Raw genomic sequence first — 23,903 nt, 5'->3', positions numbered from 1 at the left:
AGTTCTTTCAAACATGTGTTCAGAACTTAGTTTAATGTTGATTTCATTTGCATCACTGCGCAGAAACAATACGTTTTCCTTGATATGACTGAGATCACATTTACCAGTTCTCAGATACTAGTGGACTACCAAAGGAGCCCCCGGTGGAGCAATGGGTTAAACCCTGTGCTGGCAGGACTGCTAACCTGACCAACATGTGGGTAGTTCAAATCTGGGGAGAGTGGGTGAGCTCCCTCTGTCAGCTCTAGCTCCCCATGCGGGGACATGAGAAAAGCCTCAAGGATGGTAAAACATCAAACATCTGGGCGTCCCCTGGGTAACATCCTTGCAGACGGCCAATTCTCTCACACCAAAAGCAACTTGCAGTTTCTCAAGTCACTCCTGACACAGGAAAGAAAAATAGACTACCATTCCATCATCACCATACAGCATACCAAGCACCTATTAGTATGTAAAGATAACTGATTTCAGTGTTTATGTATATTTAGAGTTTATTTTATGTTCCGGCATTGATTGTTTACCGTAATATGTTGTGCTCTGCCCTGAGTCCCCTTTGGGGTGAGAAGGGTGGAATATAAATGCTTTAAATAAATAAATAAATACAATTGGAGTTGTATTCCAAAAACATCTGGAGGCACAAGGTTGATAGAAGTTGTACTGTACCAAGTAAGGAAAAGTCTATTACTTGGCCAATGCTCCCTTATAAATGTACACTTTACAAATATAGTGCCAGTGACCAGATTTCTGGTATGCAATCTTCCCTCAACATTTGAAGGTTTTGACTTTAGTGAATTTGATCAAAATTATTCTCGTTAGGAATCTCAAAATCTTCCAGTTTGACTCTGCAGTGAATTCCTTCCAGTGAAAGTTGATTACATAATTGTGCTAGATGAGGCAGGCAGGCCAAATAGCTCTTTGAAATTAAATTCATGGTGGTTATATACTTGATATTTAAAGCACCATCATGTTCCTAGGGAATGTGATTGCATACCTTACCTCTTTAATGGAAATGTAGCAAGTTTTTGCCATTGATCAGAATTCAGTAGTACAGTAGTCTCGCTTATCCAACATACTGTATTATCCAACACAGCCTGCCTTTTAGTAGTCAATGTTTTTATAGTCAATGTTTTCAATACATTGTGATGTTTTGGTGCTAAATTCATAAATACAGTAATTACTACATAACGTAACCGTGTATTGAACTGCTTTTTCTGTCCATTTGTTGTAAAACATGACGTTTTGGTGCTTAATTTGTAAAGTCATAACATAATTAGATGTTTAATAGGCTTTTCCTTAATCCCTCCTTATTATCCAACATTTTCACTTATCCAACGTTCTGACGGCCCATTTGTGTTGGATAAGCGAGACTCTACTGTATATCAAGTGTGGCCTCTTGCAGAAGAGTAAAATTTGGTCCCAGAACCAGAAAGGTATATAACAGTTTTAAATTTCTTACTCTAGAGAAGGTTTGTGCTGCTGGCTACACAGACATCAAAACTAGTCTCCTCGGAAGGGAAGCCTTCTGGATTTACAAACTGAGGACCATTACCCCTCATGGTCTAAATGACAAATTGGACCTCACCTGCTTCCTGTAATCAGGTATTTAAATCACTAGGGGACCATGAATGGCTGCTCGCACCACAAAATCCACAGCAGCATATTGATACTGCGAACATGTGAGTAGATATGTTTACTACTATATCTGGGAAAAAAGATAATTCCTTGTTTGTAACTTAGAATACCGCATATCTTGGGGTGCTTTGACATGTCTATTTTCACAAGGTCTATACAATTGATGATTTATATGTTATAAAGAGCACAACATTAGACAAATTTCCTTTTATTTTTATTTCTGTTAAGAATTAAGAATACCTGATGCAGAGCCATCAATAAAGAAATAATAAAGCCTCTGCCGCTTACCAGAAGAAGGGTTACCGAAACTGGGATAAAACCCGGGAACCAGTTGTAAACGGCGTGCAAACTGTGTGAACGGATATATTACCACCTACTCAGGAGTTACATCAGCATTGACTCTGTCTACTTGGCTTCACTATTGATCCAAAACCTGTGGAGTCCTGAGGAATCCCTCCAGAACTGCAAAGACTCTGAATCAGTTTGCCTTTAAGCCAATCCAAACCTTTTAGGACTGCAGAGACTTATATCATTTTGTTTGATTTATAATACTGAGTTAGATACTTTTGAGTTATATACCTTAGGACTGAGTATTGTTTCTGTGTATGTTATATGTATATGATGCTCTAATATACATATTGTGTACTACTTATGTGTGGAACCACTATTGTGTTATATAGTTCATTACATTGGATCCCAGTTATCTCAGGGGCCAATTCCACATGTGAGATAGACATAGCCATTTCAGATTACACTCTATGAGGGAGTTGATAACCTCCAATATTTCACAGATGAAAACCAGGACAATGTATTTACTACTACTATATAGTTGCAGATAGATAGATAGATAGATAGATAGAATAGTCAACAGGAACAAGGTTTTCTTTGTAATAAAATAATAAAGTAAACATTATTTGCATCACAATTTGTAGAACTCAGAAATGTATAGTTATCAAGCTTAAAGGGTTTTCAAACTCACAGCCTTGGTGGAAGATTTTTCATGATCAAGTCTCAGGGGTATTAATGGAAACCACAGGGGGAAAATCTTTTTTGGCACAAAACCATACATCACACCATTAAGAAGTGTAAGAGAATGAAAGGAGCAAAGGGGAAATGGAATGTGGTACAAAATATGTCGTACAGGACATATTTTTGGCATTGTGCTTTGGACAGCAGGATGAGCAGGCATTCGTTCACTATAATAAACACTGAATAAGCATTTCTGAAGAACTCCGGTGCTCCAGTTCATGAACATTTTCTTCTGTGGAAGTTTGACTAGAGTTGCAAGATTAGATTGCTCTAGGCTTGGGCAACCTCAGCCTGGTGCTTCCGTAAATTCCTCTAGCATCATCTTGTCAGATTTAATTAAATGTCCAATTTTCATGTTTATCTAGTCAGATTCCTTGTATTAATAAAGGCTCAGGGAACTCAAGCTACAAGCAGGCTCTGAAGGAATATAAGATCTTTCTTAGGGTTGAGCCATTAACCTGCCATGTTTATATGCATGTACTTCCAACTTACCTGCCGACTCATGGTAACCCCATGAATGTCATAAGGTTTACTTAGGCAGGGAATATTTAGAAATTGTTTGCTAGTTCCTTCCCCTGAAATACAGCCTACAATACTGGTCTTTGTGGGCAGTCTCCCATCCAAGTACTAACTTGCTTAATTTCCTAGATCATTTAGCAGGCATACACAAGAAATAAACCTAAATTTCACATATCTACTTTGTATGTTCCAAACTTAAGGGGGGAAATAGGGAAGGTGTGTGCCCCCTCCTCCCTCCCCATTATATTTACTGTATATACCCAAGTATAAGCCTAGTTTTTCAGCCCTTTTTTAAGACTGAAAAAGCCCCCCTCGGCTTATACTCGGGTGAGAGTCCTGGTTGGCTTATATTTGGGTCAGCTTATACTCGAAAATATATGGTACATTTATTATTTTTCTCTATTATTATTGATATTATTACATTTATTATTTCTCTCTATTATTGTTGCTACTATTACATTTATTATTTTACATATATTATTTACATGTATTACATGTATTATTTTCCTGTATTATTTATTATTATTATTATTATATGTATTATTTTACTCTATTATTATTATTAAAAGGATACATAAGCACATATACATTGAAGAAGATGAGAATAATGATTTAATCAGAGTTGGACAGCCTTATCTTCAATTTGAGCTTTATGTAAATATTCAAAAACATTTAACCTACTGATGCCTCAATTCATAAAATGTTATTGGTATCCATTTTTATTTCTGAAATTTACCCTCTCGGCTTATACTTGAGTCAATGTTTTCCCAGTTTTTGTGGTAAAATTAGGTACCTCGGCTTATATTCAAGTCAGCTTATACTTGAGTATATACGGTACTTTATGTACAGAAGCTCTTTTTTGTGACCCTGAAACATTAGGGTCCCCAACAAAGTGGAACATATCAATAGACAGGGGACACTTTACATGTCTGCAAGTCTTCCTTCATTTTGGAAACAAGAAGAAAAGAGTAGCAATAATGCCTCTCAGTTACGATGCATATTTATTTGGCTGTGGCCGGATCTATATTGCCAAATAATACAGTTTGATCTGATTGTATGCTCAGTGTAGACTAATATAATGCCATTTTAACTGCATTAAATGCCATCGCATGAGTCTACACTGATCATACAATTTGGCAAATGTAGATCCAGTCCAAGTTTCAGAATTATCAAAATAGGATTCCCACGCACACAAAAGATCCATATTACATTTTTGTAGACATTAGAGAGAGATCCGTATTATATTTTAGGTAAAACATTTGAGAGAGTGACTTCTAGTTAAGCATCCACTACACTTTCCATATGCTGATCACTCATGTAATATTAAATCAGACGAGCTACCATCTTCAAAATTTCAGATTGCTCTAAAAGACAATCCAACATATTTTAGAAATCATATACCCAGCAAGTATCTGGAATAGTGTTAGAAATCTGCTGTTACAGGTAAGATGATGATATGATAACTTTTAGTTGGCTTTGGAACTGCTGCAGATGTTAATATGTGCATGTGTGTGCATGTATTTCAAAATTAGAACACAAAATAATAGGATAGATTATTACATTAGTTACATGGGTAGAACCACACATCCCAGTATTGTGCATGGTTGAGGGTCACTGTGATATTCCATAAACATTTTGGACTAGATTTTCCAGGCCTAGTGGTCTTTCAGGTTTTTATGGAGCTGCTTCTCAGGCATCAAAGACCAAAAGTACAAGTCATGGAGGAAATTTTGAACTAAATACTCATTTACCACTTTTAAAATCAGTTCTCTCGTTCCCTGTTTCTCTCCCCAGTTCTTAAGCCTAACACACACTTCCAGTGTCAAAACCCTATAAAGTTTAACGCATTGCTGTTTCCGTAAAACCTTTCAGGAAGTTGTGGAAATTTAGTATGCAGTTTAAATCAAATTTTGTCCACATGTTCTGACTCCTGCTTTCAGGAAAGGAATTATGTTCACACCTGTCTTGCATCTCCCAACAAAATCTGACCAAATATTATGGAGGAAATCATAAAATATAATTTGTGGCTTTAAGAAATTGGAGGATACTCAGTAAGGGGGGGAAACCACCCAAGTCAGTGCAGATTTCCTTGTTTTTATTCCATTCCCAAGATGTAGCTCGCCATGCTACTCAAGGGATTTCTGTTATCTGGATTTCTAAATTTATTTCTCAAATCAGCTGTAGAAGGCCTACAAGGATTTTCCTTTTTAAAGGAAAGAAGGAAAACGAACGGCAATACACAGACTGTTTGTTTTTTCATTGTTCCATTTCCATGCCAATCATCACCATGGTGCTGCATGAGTCAGGGCTGATACACAACACACTATGCTTATCAGGATTAAGTAACAAAGGAGATGCAAAAGAAAATAGATAAATAAAACAAAATAATGACTACCCATTCCAGTGGGAATCCTTCAGAAACAGCTGTCATAATATCCCCTCCACAACATTAAAAACAAAAGCCTGCCCATGAGGACATCTTAACATTTAAAGGAAAGGATATAACACTTCACTGATATGAACATTCAGACAGTTGTTATTAAGCATTATATATTAAGAAATGACAATGTGTAGGTATATATTCTGACCTGAAAGAGTACTGTAAGAACATCTCAGGCTTTGCCCAGGAATATTGAGAGCACTGTGCAAAACTGTACCTTCAGCTGTCCTGATTTGGCAAGGGCCATTAATCTTATATCATCCCACTTTTTTGAATGTTCTTAAAATGTTTGTTTTCTCTCTCCTCCTGCCACTTTTCTCCTTTGTCCACAGCCCACTTCTACTGCTGCAAACCGAATTTAAAGTGCAAAAGTACTTTTCACTCCATTAACTCAACAGTGGGAGGAAAAGACTTGCTTCCCAGTAGGGTCAGGCAAGAGCAAACTGCTTCACACTCTCTTAGCTTGTGTGCTCTTTCCCATTAACAACTTTTGCCATCTTGACCACACTCTCATCTTACTTCATCCCACATGTCTCATGTTGGAGGGAAAACTAAGCAAGTTTCCCAGGACGACTGGAGTTAAACTAGAGCAGGAATGGGAGTCATGCAGATCTCCAAGTTATTGGACTTCAAATCCCATACCTCTTTAGCACCACTGTCTATGTAAAAAAAAATGCCATGAGTTCCATTTCAAGATTTTGACTGTTATATGATTTCCATCCCTGAACTAGCCACTACAGTACAGCCCCTGTATCTGTGGGGGATATGTTCGTGGAATAACTGAATAGTTAAAATCACAGATAATGGCAAACTCTATTGAACAAACAGCTTCTGGTGGAAGCATTCCACAGAATTGCACTGAAGGGTCTAGAAAATGCCTAGAGAGGATATCTTTTGTCAGACTATGTGGACTAGTTCCACAGATAAGGGAATTATACTATATACTAGAGATGTGAACAAACTTCGTTCTTATCATTTCTTTTGTGTATTTCGGGTTTTTTTTGGAAGCACTAAACAGAAAGTCCCCCTCCACACACGGAACTCAGTTCGACATGAAAGCCTGCTTCGTGGAGTCGAAATGTTATGTGTGCGAGCTTCTTCTCTTTCTCCTCCTCCCTCCCTGGCAAAACACAATGCCCCGCATTCACTCACGGGAGTCACAGCTGGGCAGCCCCACATCCGGACCTCAGCATCAGGGCAGAAGGAACCACCTCTCCTCCCTCCTTTCCAGGTGTGTTTGTGTGGGTGTGTGACTGTGCCATCATTCGGCTGCAAGCAGGCACTGAGAGGTGAGTGTATGCTTTCCAGGCCTGCCTGTGCCCCGTCACACACACACTTTATTTTCAGAGAGAGTTTGTGTGTGGTGTGAGGCATGCAGGAAGGCCTGGAAAGCTTGTGCGTGCCTCTCAGTGCCTGCCTGCAGCAGAGCACCTGCAGACGAAATGAGACAAGCTTTTACCCGAATGTACACCACTACTACCGGTATATACTGAATATGTAACATGCACTTTTAATTATCCTTCTTTTTTAGAAGCCTTTTGGGTCCTCAATCCAAGTCAGGGCTACACATAGCTTGGGAAGGGTTAAATTCTCATGCCTGCACCTATTTGTTGTCTTTTAAATTGGCAGTCACTAGAAACCAGAGGAGAAAACAAGGATGAGGTACAAGAGCTTCATGAAGCATAGTGCCAGTATGAGGATGTAGAAGACTGCAGGCCAATACAAAGTCTTCCAATTGTCCAGCTTAGGTTTACAGAAAAAGAATATAATTTTTCCCAGGACCTCAGCTACTGAATGTATCAGTAACAACTAATATAGTTTTAGAAATGGCAATAATGCTCTGTCTTTACTCAGGAAATGTGTTGTTGTTGTTACTGTTGTGTGCCTTGAAGTTATTCCTGACTATATACCTGGGATGATGGCTGAGCTCGAATATATAATATTTGTATAACATACTGTATTCTGACCCAACTTTCCAAACCTTCCTTTAAAAGTCAGCAGCCACACCAAGTTATTCTATTCGTGATCAACACACAAGCATGTATGTAGTCTAGCTCCAGGCCTGCCTACAATCAGGCAAGGAGGCAATTTCGGTTAGACGTGAAATCGTGCTGAGCAGATTTCCATGTGGGAAAGGGCCTTCCTGTTTCATACTTCCAAAGAAATGGAAGAAATGAAATAAACGGTATAAATGGTAAGAACTAATTTCACACACATGCCTAGCTTCCAGCCCCCTTATGCAGTGTTACAATAGGGATCTTGCTTCTAATTGTTTCAACCACACTATATTATGAATGGAAATCAATGGAGAAAAAATTCACTCCTTTTGCAGTTAACTGTAAAACTGAGTTACTTCTATAGTAACAAGGCTGTGCCCTACTAAATGTTACAGGAGAAATATCAGATGGTTCCGATTCTGGCCCATGATACTGCTTCATTCTTTGTTGTGAGTACTGAAGAAGAACCAAGGTAGATAAAGGGATTATGGACTTTGGGCTACCGGGCAGTCATCTGTATGATTCAGAACAGATTTCTTAAAGTAGATCTCTGAATTACTTTGAAGAACCAAAGAAGTATAAAATGCCTCTTTCATCTTATTACTGTGACAATGACCAAACACTTGTTTGGCTTGGGATAACAGCAGCTCATTTGTTGTAATTAATAAATCCCTAATTTCCTTTCACAAGCAGTGTTAAGTACTGCTATTACTAATCAATATCCTGTTTTTCATCTCATTGCACCACACCTTCAAGCACATGTGTCCTGTTTTTTCATATTTATTTGTCGCAAGATATGTCCATTACAACATTTATGCATAGTGTAGTGTTAACAAATCAAATTTAGCACTGGCTGCATGCCTTCTATGAAATCCAGCCCTGGAGAAAGTCCCAGAAGGTTTGAGACACATTCTTGAAAGTGCACTATTTTCCATGTAATTGATGGTGAAGAAGAAAAAGAAGGAGAAAAGAGGTCAGCTTTATTGCTCAGACATGTCTCCCAATGGCGACTGGTCATCGTTTCCACAATGAAGACTTTGCAAACAAGTCATTCATCCTCTGTCCAGTCTGCCCACTACATCACCTCCTCTTGGCTACTTCCCTAATGACCATTCCTGGCCTCTTTTCTTTTCCTTTTTTTTCTGCTGCCAGAAGAACTTAATACAGTTGCCACCTTTTCTAGGCTACAGAACTGTCCATCAGCAAGCAAAACAGTGCGAAGCTTGTAGAAACAGAGGAGTCTTCAAAAACCACAACAGTAGGTTGTGACCTACAGACTTCATTTTCTCCACCTCTGTTGTAATTGTAATTTATAATAAAGTTCCTTATGTTATTTCTTATTACACAGTTACATTAAGAAACTTCGCATTGCATATGATGCACTTTTATTTAACTGATGCAAAATGCAGTTGACATAAGCATCTCCCATTGCTCAAAACAGGCAGGTTTAATTTCAAAAGCTCACAACAGAAACCACTGTAAAACCCACAGGAATATTACTTACCTGCAGATGTTAAACACCCAACCATCAGAGCAAACACAGGGATAATACAACTTGAAGTCATTCTTGCCGCACCAGGGTTTTTCAAAGTGACTTCCTTTGCAGATCTTTGTGTTGGCAGATGCTCTTGGGAGAGAGAAAAAACAACAACTGTGGAGTTTTTTCAGACTTGCAGTCTTCCAGACTTATAATTACCTGTGAAAAAAGTAAGAAAAATAATTACTTTAAAAACCTCTTTTGATTATCTTTTTACATAACACCAAATAAATGACTGCATTATATGATGTCATCGTTCTAATTGAAAACTTATACTGCTTGTAGAGAATAGCCAAAATTAAAAGTTATGGTTGTGATGGTAGTCAATGTCAGAAAAAGACTAGGACTTGGAAAGGCAGTGATGAAGTAACTAGACAAGATCTTCAAGAGTCAAGATATATAATTGCATACTCAAGTTAAGGTTGTCTATCTCATCACATTTCCAGTTTCTATATATGGTTGTGGAATCTGGGCAATTAGGAAAACAAATAGGCAGAAAATCAACTTATTTGAATTGTAGTGCTTAATAACCACAGCTGGGTCTCCCACTTGCAACATCACTAGAACCTGCCTAGATAGGAACAAGCTGTTCTATAATTCATATTTACTTTAATACATGATTATTGTTTGTGCTATTTGTTGTTCATGTAGAGCAGTGGTTCTCAACCTGTGGGTCCCCAGGTATTTTGGCCTACAACTCCCAGAAATCCCAGTCAGTTTACCAGCTGTTAGGATTTCTGGAAGTTGAAAGCCAAAACATCTGGGGACCCACAGGTTGAGAACCACTGATATAGATAATCAATCAGGCTGAAATGGATGCAATCCAGTTGCCAGACAGCTGTGACACATACACACTCCAGAATATTCCCCAAATTTGCTTAGTATGGAGCAAAGTCAGGTTAAGAGGATATTTTTGGAGGTCCATCTACATTGTGAAGACTGCCAGCACCAGATTCAGAGTGAGTATGTTATTGGTTTTTTTCATGTAGATAAGTCCAACAGGAAAAACAAGAGGGACCTCTATGTGTTTGGAGGCTGACCACTGCCATAAACTGGATTCTGGGCTAGATGATGTTGATAGGAATGTTTTATATTCCAAACATTGCCATGTAAATTGAGATGTGAACACTTTAGCTCTCCATTTGATCTAGACTACAATCCCGCATCATTTGCCAAGTTGGGTGGAGTTGATAACAAATGTAGGCCAAACCAGGAGGGCCAAAGTTTCCACACATACATCCCAAGATCTTTCTGCATGCGGAAAGGTTAAATCCAAGAAGAACTACTTTTAGTCAAGCCATCCCCCTGACGTGTTAACTGACAACTACAGGTTCTGTTTCTCCTTCCTACACACTCATACACAAATTAAAGCCACAGTTCTGCACGTATTCTGTAGAAGAACACTTTGCTGTTGACTTTGGAACTGAATAGCATGTTCTTTACAATCCATTCCAATGCGTAACCACAGATTTACTGGAAGTTCCTCTATGGGTTTCCAAAAGTAAAAACATGTGAGCTACATGTGGCCAGATATTCCTCACTTCTTTTAGAAAAAAAAACTTTAAAAAAACTTTTCTATCAAATAAGTCAGCAGTTGTCCTACTAATAGAATCAGTAGCAAATCTGTTAAATTGGTTGCATAATACTTTGAAATCCTCATAGGATGAAGGGAGGTATGGAAATGCTTTAAATAAACAACTCAGCAAATACATTCAGAGGGAAGGAGGGAGGGGTGTCTGAAAAAGGAGAATGAAATGCTGCAACTGACTTTACAGCACATATAAAGCAAGTGCACACAACAACCCAAAGAGAAATATTCCTTTTCCTTTACTCAAAAAAGTCATGAGGCAATTCATTAAGTTGGAGATTTGATTTATGGCACTGCATGCAGGCTTGCTTGTGCCAAACATTCAGGGTGCAAGCCGCAAATTGCGGCATTGCACCAATACTAATCCAAACCCCAAATTCGCTCACCATTTAATCTGCTTAAATGTGTAATCAACACCTTTTTAATGGTGTTCATAAAAAATAATAATTCTGAAGCCATGCTGCACAGCCAAGCAATCAACAGTCTGTACATCTGGCTGGGAGGGAGATGTGACTTCATGATTGCCACAAAGTCCAGCCAATCTGCATTCTGCACATCTGGATTCTGTTCAAGATGAGAATTATCCCTATTGCTAAGCTCGTTCTTCTGAGAAACACTGTACTTCCAATCCAAGAGGGCCAGTGTGAATCCACAGCAGGCTCATCACAATTTATACACATTCATCATCCTTGGCTTTACTGGTCCACAGACCCATTCATACAGATCTGAAAATTTTCACCACCTCCATGGTAGAAGTTCCAGTTACAGCATTAATCCTAAAACTCATACATGTTGAGTGAAGATGTTCAGAAGCTGTATCTCCAAAATAAAACTTAAAGCACTATTAAAAAGCAGTTAGCAATGGAAGTTATACACCATCGTTAATAAAATTGAAAGTGTCCTATCCAAATCCCTGCTCAGACATGGAAGCCCACTGGATTACCTTGTGCAATTCACACACTTCTAAGAAGGAATGGTAATCTTTCTATGAATAAATCTTACCAGGAAAATCCTACAACATCAGTCAGAATCAACTTGAAGAGATGTAACAACTTTGGTTGCCAGAAATTAGTTAACATATACATCTGCGATTACCTTTGAGATTGCAAAGGTGCATTTATCTTTTACTTATCCTTTGAAGAGATCAAGATGAGGCATTCCCTCTCCCCCAGTATTATGCTTTCTGAAGTAGGTTTGGTGAGAGATGGTAAGACCATCTAGCAAAATGTGGCTCTGAACCTTGATTTTCATAGCTCCAAGAAATTGCTTTCCAGATATTATTATTATTATTATTATTATTATTATTATTATTATTATTATTATTATTTTATTGTATGACACAGCAAACAAGATAGACATGCTGGATTTCATGTCACAAAATCACAAGTCGAACACTTCCCAAGTGTTTAGGACTGTGTGATGTATTTTCGGGTGATGCGTGCAGATCCCAGTAGGGTGGCCTTTTGCAGTTGGCAGATTGTAATTTTGTCAATGTCTATTGTTTCCAAATGCCGGCTGAGATCTTTTGGCACAGCACCCAGTGTGCCCATCACCACCGGGACCACCTGTACTGGTTTCTGCCAGAGTCTTTGAAGTTCAATCTTGGGGTCCTGATAGCGGCTGAGTTTTTCCTGTTGTTTTTCATCAATGCAACTGTCACCTGGGATGGCAACATCAATGATCCAAACCTTTTTCTTTTCCACAACTGTGATGTCTGGTGTGTTATGTTCCAGAACTTTGTCAGTCTGGATTCGGAAGTCCCACAGTATCTTTGCATGCTCATTTTCCAATACTTTTGCAGGTCTGTGATCCCACCAGTTCTTTGCTTCTGGGAGGTGGTACTTGAGGCATAAGTTCCAATGAATCATTTGGGCCACATAGTTGTGCCTCTGTTTGTAGTCTGTCTGTGCGATTTTCTTACAGCAGCTGAGGATACGATCAATGGTTTCGTTGGTTTCCTTGCACAGTCTGTATTTTGGGTCATCAGCTGATTTTTTGATCTTGACCTTAATTGCATTTGTTCTGATGGCTTGCTCCTGGGCTGCAAGGATCAGGCCTTCTGTCTCCTTCTTCAGGGTCCCATTCGTGAGCCACTGCCAGGTCTTCTCCTTATCAGCTTTTCCTTCAATTTTGTCAAGGAACTTTCCATGCAATGTTTTCTTGTGCCAGCTCTAGTGTTGTTGTTGTTGTTGTTGTTGTTGTTGTTGTTATATCTGGAAAGCAACTTCTTGGAGCTATGGAAATCATGGTGATGGGCACACTGGGTGCCGTGCCAAAAGATCTCAGCCGGCATTTGGAAACAATAGACATTGACAAAATTACGATCTGTCAACTGCAAAAGGCCACCCTACTGGGATCTGCACGCATCATCTGAAAATACATCACACAGTCCTAGACACTTGGGAAGTGTTCGACTTGTGATTTTGTGAAACGAAATCCAGCATATCTATCTTGTTTGCTGTGTCATACAATAAAATAATAACAACAATACTTTATTTTTCTATCCTGCCTCCATCTCCCCACAGAGACTTGGGGTGGCTAACATGGGACCAAGTCCAAGGAACAAACAGTAAACAAAATAAAATGCATATATAAACATCATCAAACAGATAAAATAAACAAATCAAAACCACAGTTGTACGATACAGTACAATAATAAAGTAATAAAATGATAAGATAATAAAAAGCAGGGACCACCATTTAATGACAAAATGAATAAAATGGGAGGGCAGTCTAGACAAAAGTGCAAAAATATGTATTGTAACACCGTTAGGTAGAGTGAATGGACAAAGTGCTGAAGTGTTCTCTAGGAGATTTGGAGTGGGGTTGGTAGTCAAGTTATTTCCAACAGAGGAGCAGAATAAAGTACAAAATATAGCAATTTTCGTTTAGGTGGGGCCTATCATGGGGACTGATTATTCAAAAGTGCACTGGAAAAGCCAAGTTTTTAACTCTTTTCTAAAGACTGACAGGGTGGGTGCTTGCCTAATCTCCCTGGGGAGGGAATCCAGAGCTGGGGGGCCACCACGGAAAAGGCCCTCAAAATCTATCAGCCCCAGCAATGGTCGTAGTTGTACTTCACAAATACCAGAGGGAACATGCTTCTATACTCCTGCTCTAGCCCAATACAGGAAGGAAGGAAGATTGGTTGGTTTGTGTATGAAAGGCTAAATGAAGTGCAAAAGTTTCCAAAGATTCGAATCTTCTTTGTCAGATACATACAATAGCATTTTATCATGTAAGGCATCTCCACCTGAAAAAGAACTGTCGAACAGCCAAAGATCAAAATTACCAGAGCAAACTTCGCAGATTCTTCAATAAATGTCAGATACCATACATGCTAGAGCTTATGAATAAGGCATTCTGAAACTTTAAAATCTACACCCATGACCATTTGGCAAGACAATGAACAGAAGAGAATTGGGAACCAGGAATTATTAGATACAGAAGCACTAAACAGAGCACCCTGAATAGCAAAATTGTAACCGGCAGTTAGATCATTCTTTCCTTAAGGTCAGTGTATAATCCAGCAATGCTGTTCTTTGTGGTGCATACGCCTCTCTGGAATGGTTTGCAAAAAAGAGAGGTCATGGGAGATAAAGCTACCCTGACACCCAGCATCAAAGGGCACAACCCTGCCTGTAGTGGGCATCAATGAGGCTTTTACTCATTAATGTGTTTAGGACTGCCGCCTAAATCAGTAGAAAGCTAGGCAGGAAGAGAGGGCTTCCCAAGACAGAGGGGTTACATCGCTCTCATAGGAAAGGTCTGCCAACCTCTGTGCATATATGACCTCTTCATTTGCAGCCACATTTCTGCATTCTCTTAGTCGCCATTGATTTCTAGTCTCCTCACAGATCATAAAACAAGCTGCTATCAATCTAAGCAAACTCACAATGGAGGCGGCTGGTGGCTTCCTTGATAATCCAGTGATACTTCCACTCTGGGTTTTAGGCAGAACTTCAGAAGATCTATCAACGATGATGAAATCCATCCCTAAAATAGGTTTATCTTCGAGAGCCTATTTAACGTTCAGATTGAATCCTGGAACAAACCAGCGTGGGAGCCACCATCCATTGGTGGCCTACAAAGAAAATCTAAATAGGAGAGTTTGGGGGAGGGGGCGGTTGATATCGATGCTATACATATTGTGTGGAATTCATTGCTGCTGATTGCAGTGGCACTTTAATTCTGGACATATCAGACACTCCAGTATGACTATTATTATATTCTGTTTTCAGAAACAGACTCTTATAGGGTACATCAACACTGTAAAATTAATGCAGTTTGACACCAGTTTCACTGCCATAGCTCAATGCTATGGAATCTGGGGTGTTGTAATTTTACAAGGTCTTGAGCCTTTTCTGCCAAAGTGTGCAGTGGTGCCTCACCAATCTCCAAATCCCAGGATTTCATAGTATCGAGATATGTCAGTTAAACTGGTTCCAAACTTAATTACAAGGCAAAATCTGCCACAGTTTTCTTCCTTCTATGCTGTCCTGGCTACTTGTTCCTATTCCTCCAATCTTACTAAGTGAGAAAAAGGAAGGAAGGAAGGAAGGAAGGAAGGAAGGAAGGAAGGAAGGAAGGAAGGAAGGAAGGAAGGAAGGAAGGCCACTAACAACAACACTGTTTGGATCTTCTCATTCCTACTGGAAATTGGACACAAGATTTGTTAAATTAGAGGCCTTCATTCTCTGCTTTCTGCACATTTCCCGAAATGTCACCATGTGTTTCTTGTATTATCTCCTTTTCTTCCCGGTTACTTTCCTGCTTTGTTGTCCATCAGTTTTGCATTCTATCATCTTGCTTTTTTGTGGCATGAAAAATGATGTTCTCTATTCCTGATCTCCTTATCGTAACTCTGTTTCTATGGCATTCATAACCTTCCGTCTCAGCAGACAATGTACCAGAACTCAAGACCTTTTCTGCTTCACCAGCCTTCCAAAACAAGATTAACAACACTTTTGAACAAACCCTGCTGGCTCTCAAAAGCAGTTTCATAGTATTATTCAACCAAGTTGTCCCTACCATTAGACAACAAGGCAGCTGCTTAAGACTGCTGGTGGTGAATGTCCTGAAAGGGCAGCAAATAGGTATGGAACTTAGGTAGATTGCTTTCCTAAATTATGACACTACAGGCAAAGACTGATCTTACTGTTCAAGAGAGATTACTGGATCTTTGCCTTATGTTAAGGTAAAAATAAAGGTTTTCCCCTGACATTAAGGCCAGTCATGTCCAACTCTGGGGGTTGGTGCTCATCTCAATTTCTAAGCCGAAGAGCCAGCGTTGTCCGTAGACATCTCCAAGGTCATGTGGCCAACATGACTGCATGGAGCGGCGTTACCTTCCCACCCAAGCAGTACCTATTGATCTACTCACATTTTGCATGTTTTCTAACTGCTAGGTTGGCAGAAGCTGGGGCTAACAGGGGGAGCTCACCCCACTCCCTGGATTCAAACCGCCAACTTTTCGGTCAACAAGTTCAGCAGCTCTGCGGTTTAATCTGCTGTGCCACCAGAGGCTCCTGCTAACTTAACTGAGTGCAAATTATTTTTTATTTTGAACTTATTTTGCCCCCACTGTAGAAATCTACTGACAAAGAAGGTATGTGTAAATAGGAAAGAGTGAGTGAGAGAACTCCAAGTCTTGCTATTTTTCTCTTATTAAAACTGCTCTTTATTTTGGAGGGGAAACAGTCATTTGAAGCATTTTTAAAAGATGTGCGTTTTCCCCTAAAAAAAACCAAACCTCTTCATTACAAAATTGTTTAGTAGACTACACCAGTGATTCTCAAAGGTTCTGGACTCTCAAAAACCCAAACAGCTTGGCCAATGATCAGAGATTCTGCGTGCTGAGGTCCAGAATACCTGGAAGGTAACAGATATATCTGGAAGATAACAGAATATCTGGAAGGTAACCACTGATCTAAATGACAATTCTCAGTGTTTATCATTGAGGTATATGTGGGTTTCTAATGTGGAATTGGAATCAACTACTGAAGTTATATTTGTTTGAATGGTTAATGGTTACATCCATACTTTTGTCAGCATGCTTGAGAAAAATAAGAATAATAACTAGACCTAAGGCCTGTGTTTAGCATTATAAGACTTAATCCAATTGTTAGTCCAACTAGAGGAAAATCATTGAATTAATTAGCAAGCCAAGCACAAACCTCCGAGATGCTGAAGATGGTAATACCCTATATATCAGGCCTGTAGCGAGGGGGCGGTTTTAGGGGTTCACCCCCCCCCCGAAATTTTTCAGGTTATAAAAAAAACCTGGTTTACTCATGAATTTTAACTGGTTAACCAAATCCCCATGCTAAGTCTATGAGACACAAAACATTAAGAGCCCCTCCAGGCACTATCTCAAACAGATATTGACAGGTTTGTAGCGGGGAGGGGTGTGTGCTAGGGGTTAAACCCCCCCCCCCCGAAATTTTCAACCCCCCCCCCCCCCCCGAAATTTTTTTCTGGCTATGGCCCTGCTATATATATACCTCCTTTTATGTACAATTGCCTGTCTTGTCTGTGTATAAACGGCATTGAATGTTTGCCGTATATGTATGTTCTGTGAGTCCCATTTGGGGTGAGAAGGGCGAAATATAAATACTGGAAATGAAATGAAAGTTACTTGTGTTCAAATGGGGACAGTATTATAAAACATTGCTGGAAGATATCCAAAGAATAATTAAATTATGAAGACTGTACAGTGTAAAGCCAAAGAAATTTTGTTTCCAGGGAGTCAAAATAGGTTTTAAGTCTCCTAGTATAATCAAACTCCCAAGGAGAGGGGGACTGTGACGCCGGAGAGTTACTTAGACGCTGGCTGTGCGTAACAGGTCATTTCCACAAATCTTAACCAAAGGCTATGGGAACTGGAGGAGAGCCAGCACTAGATCTCTGCTTCCCACCCCCACTTCCACAAGACTCATTTTGCTTCTTTTTATACCTAATTCATTACTGCATGTTCTTTTAAATTACAGGAAACCACAAAATATACATAATTGCACTGTGAAAAGCATTGAGGCTTTCACTTTTTCTGGCTGCAACAGTGCCAAAGGTTTTGCAACACACACTTCGCTTCCAATTTGATAGAACAGATAAAGGCCACTTAATTAAAGGATGTTCCAAACTTGTTTTGACCAAACCAAAGGAGGATATCTCAGGGATTTCTGAGCAGAAGTTCCCCATTCCAACAGCTGTCTTTCTCAGTTAAAAGGCAGGAGATTTGTATCTCAGTCATCAACTACAGCCTTTGAATACAAAAGACTGCTGAATCTATTTCTAACATCTTCAGAAGGGGCTGAGAAAGGAAAGGCTACTCTGGGTAGAAGTTAGGAAGAACTGTGTGACAGTGGAAAAGCCTGCCTTAGAGCAGTGGTTCTCAACTTGTGGGTCTCCAGATATTTTGGCTTTCAACTCCCAGAAATCCTAACAGCTGGTGAACTGGCTGGGATTTCTGGGAGTTGTAGGCCAAAACACATGGGGACCCACAGGTTGAGAACCACTGCCTTAGAGGTTGAAACGTGTTGAGCAGAGATTGCACAGCCACTTCTGAGGAATGTCTTAGCTGTGATGTCCTGCACTCACAAGGGCTGAAGTAGGTGGTCCTTGGGAATTCTTATGGTTCTAATACAGGTAGGTACCCATTTGGCCAGATGTGACACCAAGCTTGGTATATGACAAAACTTGTCACAAAAATAAAGTGGGTCCTTGGCATCCATTGGGATTAGATTCCAGGACCTCCTGTGGACACCAAAATTTATGGATGCTCACGTCCCATTAGATCAGTGGTTCTCAACCCATGGGTCACTAGATGTTTTGGTCTTCAACTCCCGGGAATCCTAACAGCTGGTAAACTGGCTGGGATTTCTGGGAGTTGTAGGCCAAAACACCTGGAGACCCACGGGTTGAGAACCACTGCATTAGATACAATGGCATAGTAAAATGTTGTGCCTTATATAAAATTGCAAAACCAAGGTTTGCTTATTAGAATTTGTATTGGGGGTGTATTTTAAAGCCATGGATGGGACAATCCATGGATGCAAAATCTGTGGATTGACTGTAGTCATGAATTCCTAAATTGAACTGGATATATTATTCTATCCAGGTTGGGTCAAGTTTTTTTTTTGCTGCCAAAGATATAAACAAAGTCCTGGGGCCAATTCAAACTAAAAAAAGCCAATTCTTGGAAACACTGGCAACAAGGCAGCATCAAGTTATGGGGACAACAAGCAAGGTTCGGAGGCACCAGACAGACCATAGAGTACACAGCAATCTGTCTTCTGTAGATAGGAAGGGGGGTGTAGAAACGGCCATTGATTCCTTCACTCTCCAACAACAGAGACACACCAAGGATCGCTGCCTCACTTTGTGTACTTGGCAGTGCTTGGAAGCAAGAATTCAGAAAGGGAACATAGCTCATTTTATACACATCCTTCTTTACTTTCTCAAAACCAACTGAGGTATAGTTTACAATTAAAAAGAGAACAGGTTTCCTGGCTTTGGCTGATCAGGTTCACTCTCTTCCCAAATTCAGTGAATGCTATATCCACATTTTACAAATTCCTTCATTTGATCAGGCCCAGAACGTGACAACAGACACGTAAACTAAAAAGTTCATCACTCAGATCTTGATACCTTACATGCAGAAGTGCAGCAAGGGATTAGGAGATCCACCGCATCATGAACAGTGGAACAGCAGGAAGATATGTTTTACTGCCTTTCTCTTTCTCGGATAAAAAGGCATTATCTGAGCCATTGTCTCATAACCTTTGAGGCAATTAGTTTCCAGAGATAATAAAACCTTCTAAGATTGACTAAATAAAGTTTCACTGGGGAAACTCCCTAATAGAAAAACAAATCATTTAAATTTTTCCCAGAGCTGAATGCACAAGAGGCTAGATGCTCTTTAGGAATACTGTGTGGTTATGAAAATATGCAAAGTATATTAACAGATGAGAAAGAGGTTTACAAACTGGTTGAAAACCAGTTTACAGCATTTGTTGCATGAATCAGGTTAAACCTCAGAAATATGTCCCATTAAATATATACCCCAATGTGAAGAGTATTGCTTCATAATCAAATTTTAATTCTGGCACTAAGAAGAAGGGGTTAAACTGATAATATTAATGCAGTCAACTTTAATGAAAAATAAAGCCCAGTCTTTCTCTCTTTTTTTCCCCACAGAGTTAATTCTGGAACTGTTTTGGAATGGGATGAGGCCATAGGCATTTTTCCTGGAATTTAATCACTGAATTAAATAGAATTTGCCATTGGTAAACTATGGCTCCTTTTCTTAACTGTTCAACATACAGCCTCAGCAATATATAACCTTGATCCTAGATAGTGCTTACAAACAAATTTCTTGGAATAATTTAATTTAAGCTTCATTTTTTTATTTCAGGATTTGTAAACTGAAAAGTACCAGATACACTTTCTTTCAAGATTTACTATACACATCCAACCATAATGTTCACAGACAGTAGGATAACTTCAGAAAACAACATGTTCTTTCCAGGTAAATTTCTGAAACACACCAATCAGTTGGAAGTATACTGAGCCAGTGGATTAAGGATTTCATCATGTTTTACATGTTTTGATATGGTCAAAAGTGAGTAATCAATAAAGAATTGTATTATTACTGCCTCATATTTTTTTAGCAATTCCTCCAAGTAAAATTATTTGTACTCACCACATCCCCCTCTTTAAGCGTGGCTCCAGCAGAGAGGCATTTTGACTTTGATTGCCTACCACCTACCCCTGGTAAACTGCTGAATTTGCTGTCGCTGCAACATCTGCCAATTTCACTGTGACTTTCTCTAGACCACTCTGGGACTTCTCAAAATGTTGTACAACCACAAATCAGTCAGCTGTCAAGTAAGGTTCTGGTTGTCTTATGTGATCTATCCTTGCTCCTATTTGATCTCTCTCTCATGTTTCCCATACATATCATTCTGTGGTCTTCCTTGTTTTCCAAGGACTCTGCAGCGTTTAAATAATCTCCTGGTGGAAAACACAGTCCAAACTTCCATTTAAGCCACAAGATCTCTCAGGCCTGCATTACTTTGCTAGAGGACAACTCAGTTATAAAGCTGCAGTCACCTTCAGCTTCCATTGCTCACTATACTTAAGAGCTTTGGTTCCAAAGTATAGTAAAGCCCCAACATTTTTGCTGAAATGATGCATTGGTTATTGCTCAATCAACACTGGAAGTAAATTAAGAGTTGGCATGGAGAGACAGTATAATATAGTGGGGTGCATTGGATTATGACTCTTGAGACCAGGGTCTAAATTCCTGTTCAGCTATGAAAACCCATTACGAAACCTTGAGCAAGTCATACTCTCAGCCTGAGAGGAAGGCAAAACCCTGTGGTAAAATGATCCTAAGCTGAGAAGCCGCGGTGGTGCAATGGTTTAACTTGTGCCAGCTGAACTGCTGACCTGAAGGTTACTAGTTCGAATCCGCAAGATGGGGTGAGCTCCCTTCTGTCAGCTCTAGCTTGCGGAGACATGAGAGAAGCCTCCCAGCAGGATGGCAACACATCCAGGCGTCCCCTGGACAACATCTCTGTAGACAGCCAATTGTCTCAAACCAGAAGCAACTTGAAGCCTGTTCTCAAGTCACTTCTGACACAATAAAAAAATCATAAGCTGGAAGTGATTGAAGGCACACACCAACATTTTTTTACAGATCATTTCCCCTTGTTCCACAAAACTTTCTTTTTCACATGTAGAACCATGCTTGTGTGTTTGCACACATAGTAGCTCACTTGTAGGTTGGACCACTGTCCTTCCTTCTGTATGCTTTTAGGCAATCCATTTTCCCCAACCACAGTTATGATTTTTGTACACAAAACATTTCCCAGCCAACTCATGACTTCTATCTTGCAATTCTATCACATGAATTTCCCCTTTTTTTGCTCTCCATGCTATGAACAAAAATCTCTTTGCACTTGCTTTAGTGATATTCTTTGGAAAATGCAAACTGTGATGGTCCTAGTGTATATCAACTGACAACTTTTCAATAAATATGGCAAAATGAAAACCATTTGAGTCCCTGATCCATTATTGATATGTTGGTGAGGAAATCTCTTTTGATATTAGAGCCGAAGAGCTGGTCTATTCTTGATGGCATTATCCAATAATAAGGTAAAGTAAAAGTAAAGGATTTCCCCTGACATTAAGTCTAGTCGTGTCCGACTCATCTCCATTTCTAAGCCGAAGAGCCGGCATTTTCCGTAGACACCTCCTAGCGTAGACACCTCCGGCATGGAGTGCCGTTACCTTCCTGCAGAAGCGGTACCTATTGATCTACTCACATTTGCATGTTTTTGAATGACTAGGTTGGCAGAAGCTGGGGCTAATAGTGGGAGCTCACTTTGCACCCTAGATTCAAACCACCAACCTTTTGGTCAGCAAGTTCAGCAGCTCAGTGATTTAATCTGCTGCACCACTGGGGAATCCATCCAAAGTACCCAAATTCTATTCTTCATTGTACCTCTCCAGTTCTGGGAAATAATATACCTGTTGTTCTCCTCAACCCAGTCCCAAAACGGCTACCCAGTCCCAAAACGCCATTCTTTCTGTGGAAAATGCATTTGCAATACGAACCCTCTTCAAATACACACTATTGGCAATGAATTCAATATAACATCATTGACTGACAGGCTTGTAGACATGTTATTGTATGAGCAGGAGGAGGTTTGAAGAAAACTAGCTAGCTGTAGATCATGACCTTCTGATAAACAATTCTCTTGCAATCTAAAGAGGTCTCTTTCAAAGTCTTGAACATGTCTAATTTAACCTCAAATTCTTATCACTAAACCATGCAAAAACTGAGGAACTGGCATGAGCCATCTGCGTAAGCTCTAGTTAAACGCTTCCTGTTGGAAAAAACTTTTATCAGTAGGAAGACCTTCTAGGCACAGGGCATGTAAAATACATAACTATGGAGAGGGAACAGTTCACACAATGTACCAAAGTACTGCTGGCTTTAATAACGCATGGAAGAGTTTATCTTTTTTGTTGTGTGGCTCCCCCCCCCAGTTTTGTTTGTTTTCATTTTGCTCATGCCACATGGTTCAAGACTCCCAAATAATGAAACCGGGGATGAATGAGCAAGATGGACATGGCTTTCAGCTACAATGTTTTGATTGTAAAACTTGACGCTCCCTAGGAGAAAATTGCAATATTTTGAACGGAAAGAGAATTAGAAACTGATCCAAAGATAATCCCCAAAGTGCTTTCAGAGCTGTGTTTTTCAGTCCAGTGAAGCTATAACAGAGCTAATTGCACTTAAAGCAGCATGACATGGAGCTAAAAGAGATCCACTATACCAACATAGGAAGGCATGATAGAGAGGCAAAATAAGTGGTGGTTGTTCCCAGTCTGAGATTGGCAGCATTAGCAGTCCAAATCTAAGGCCACCCACATTCCCTTATCCAAGGGGCATCTACACTGCAGAATTATTGTACTTTGATACCCTGGTGCAATGCTATGGAGTCCTGGGATTTGTAGTTTGGCGAGGCACCAGCACTCTTTAGCAGAAAGGCTAAAGACCTTGTAAAACTGTAACTCCCATAGCATTTAGCCATGGCAGTTAAAATGGTGTCAAACTACATTAATTCTACAGAGAAACTCCTTGCCACTGAATTTTGTTAGTTTCATTACCCCCAAGGACTTGCTAGGCAGAGGACATCAACTGCAGTCAGAATAGGAAATGATAGAATACTCTAGTCACAAGAAGGCGATCCCCTGCCACTGTACAGCTAAACCACATGTATCAAACTCAAGACCTGTGGGCCGAATCCAACTATGTATTTTATGTGACCCTCCAGATGATGGACTACAACTCCTGCATTTCTCATCATAAGATATCATGACTAGAGCTATTGGGATATAGTAACATCTGGACGGACACAGTTTGTTCAGTTTCATCAGGATAATCATAGAATCATAGAATCATAGAATAGTAGAGTTGGAAGAGACCTCATGGGCCATCTAGTCCAACCCCCCGCTAAGAAGCAGGAAATCGCATTCAAAGCACCCCCGACAGATGGCCATCCAGCCTCTGCTTAAAAGCTTCTAAAGAAGGAGCCTCCACCACAGTCTGGGGGAGAGAGTTCCACTGCCGAACAGCCCTCACAGTGAGGA

General features: G+C 39.8%; 1 protein-coding gene across 2 annotated transcripts in view; it reads right to left on the bottom strand.

Moving 5' to 3' along the window:
- tgfbr3 (transforming growth factor beta receptor 3) overlaps nucleotides 1-23,903 on the bottom strand; it is a 203,305-nt gene that overhangs the window by 162,888 nt on the left and 16,514 nt on the right. For both annotated transcript variants that reach the window (XM_016993177.2, XM_008109257.3), the window contains exon 2: nucleotides 9,122-9,313. In XM_016993177.2, coding sequence (XP_016848666.2) covers nucleotides 9,122-9,182 — 61 coding nt within the window. In that variant the 5' untranslated portion in view covers nucleotides 9,183-9,313. The remainder of the gene's footprint in view (nucleotides 1-9,121; nucleotides 9,314-23,903) is intronic.

This window comes from Anolis carolinensis, chromosome 4 (assembly GCF_035594765.1).
Source record: "Anolis carolinensis isolate JA03-04 chromosome 4, rAnoCar3.1.pri, whole genome shotgun sequence".
In the NCBI taxonomy this organism is placed as follows: domain Eukaryota; kingdom Metazoa; phylum Chordata; class Lepidosauria; order Squamata; family Dactyloidae; genus Anolis; species Anolis carolinensis.
This window is presented reverse-complemented; position numbering and strand designations above follow the sequence as displayed.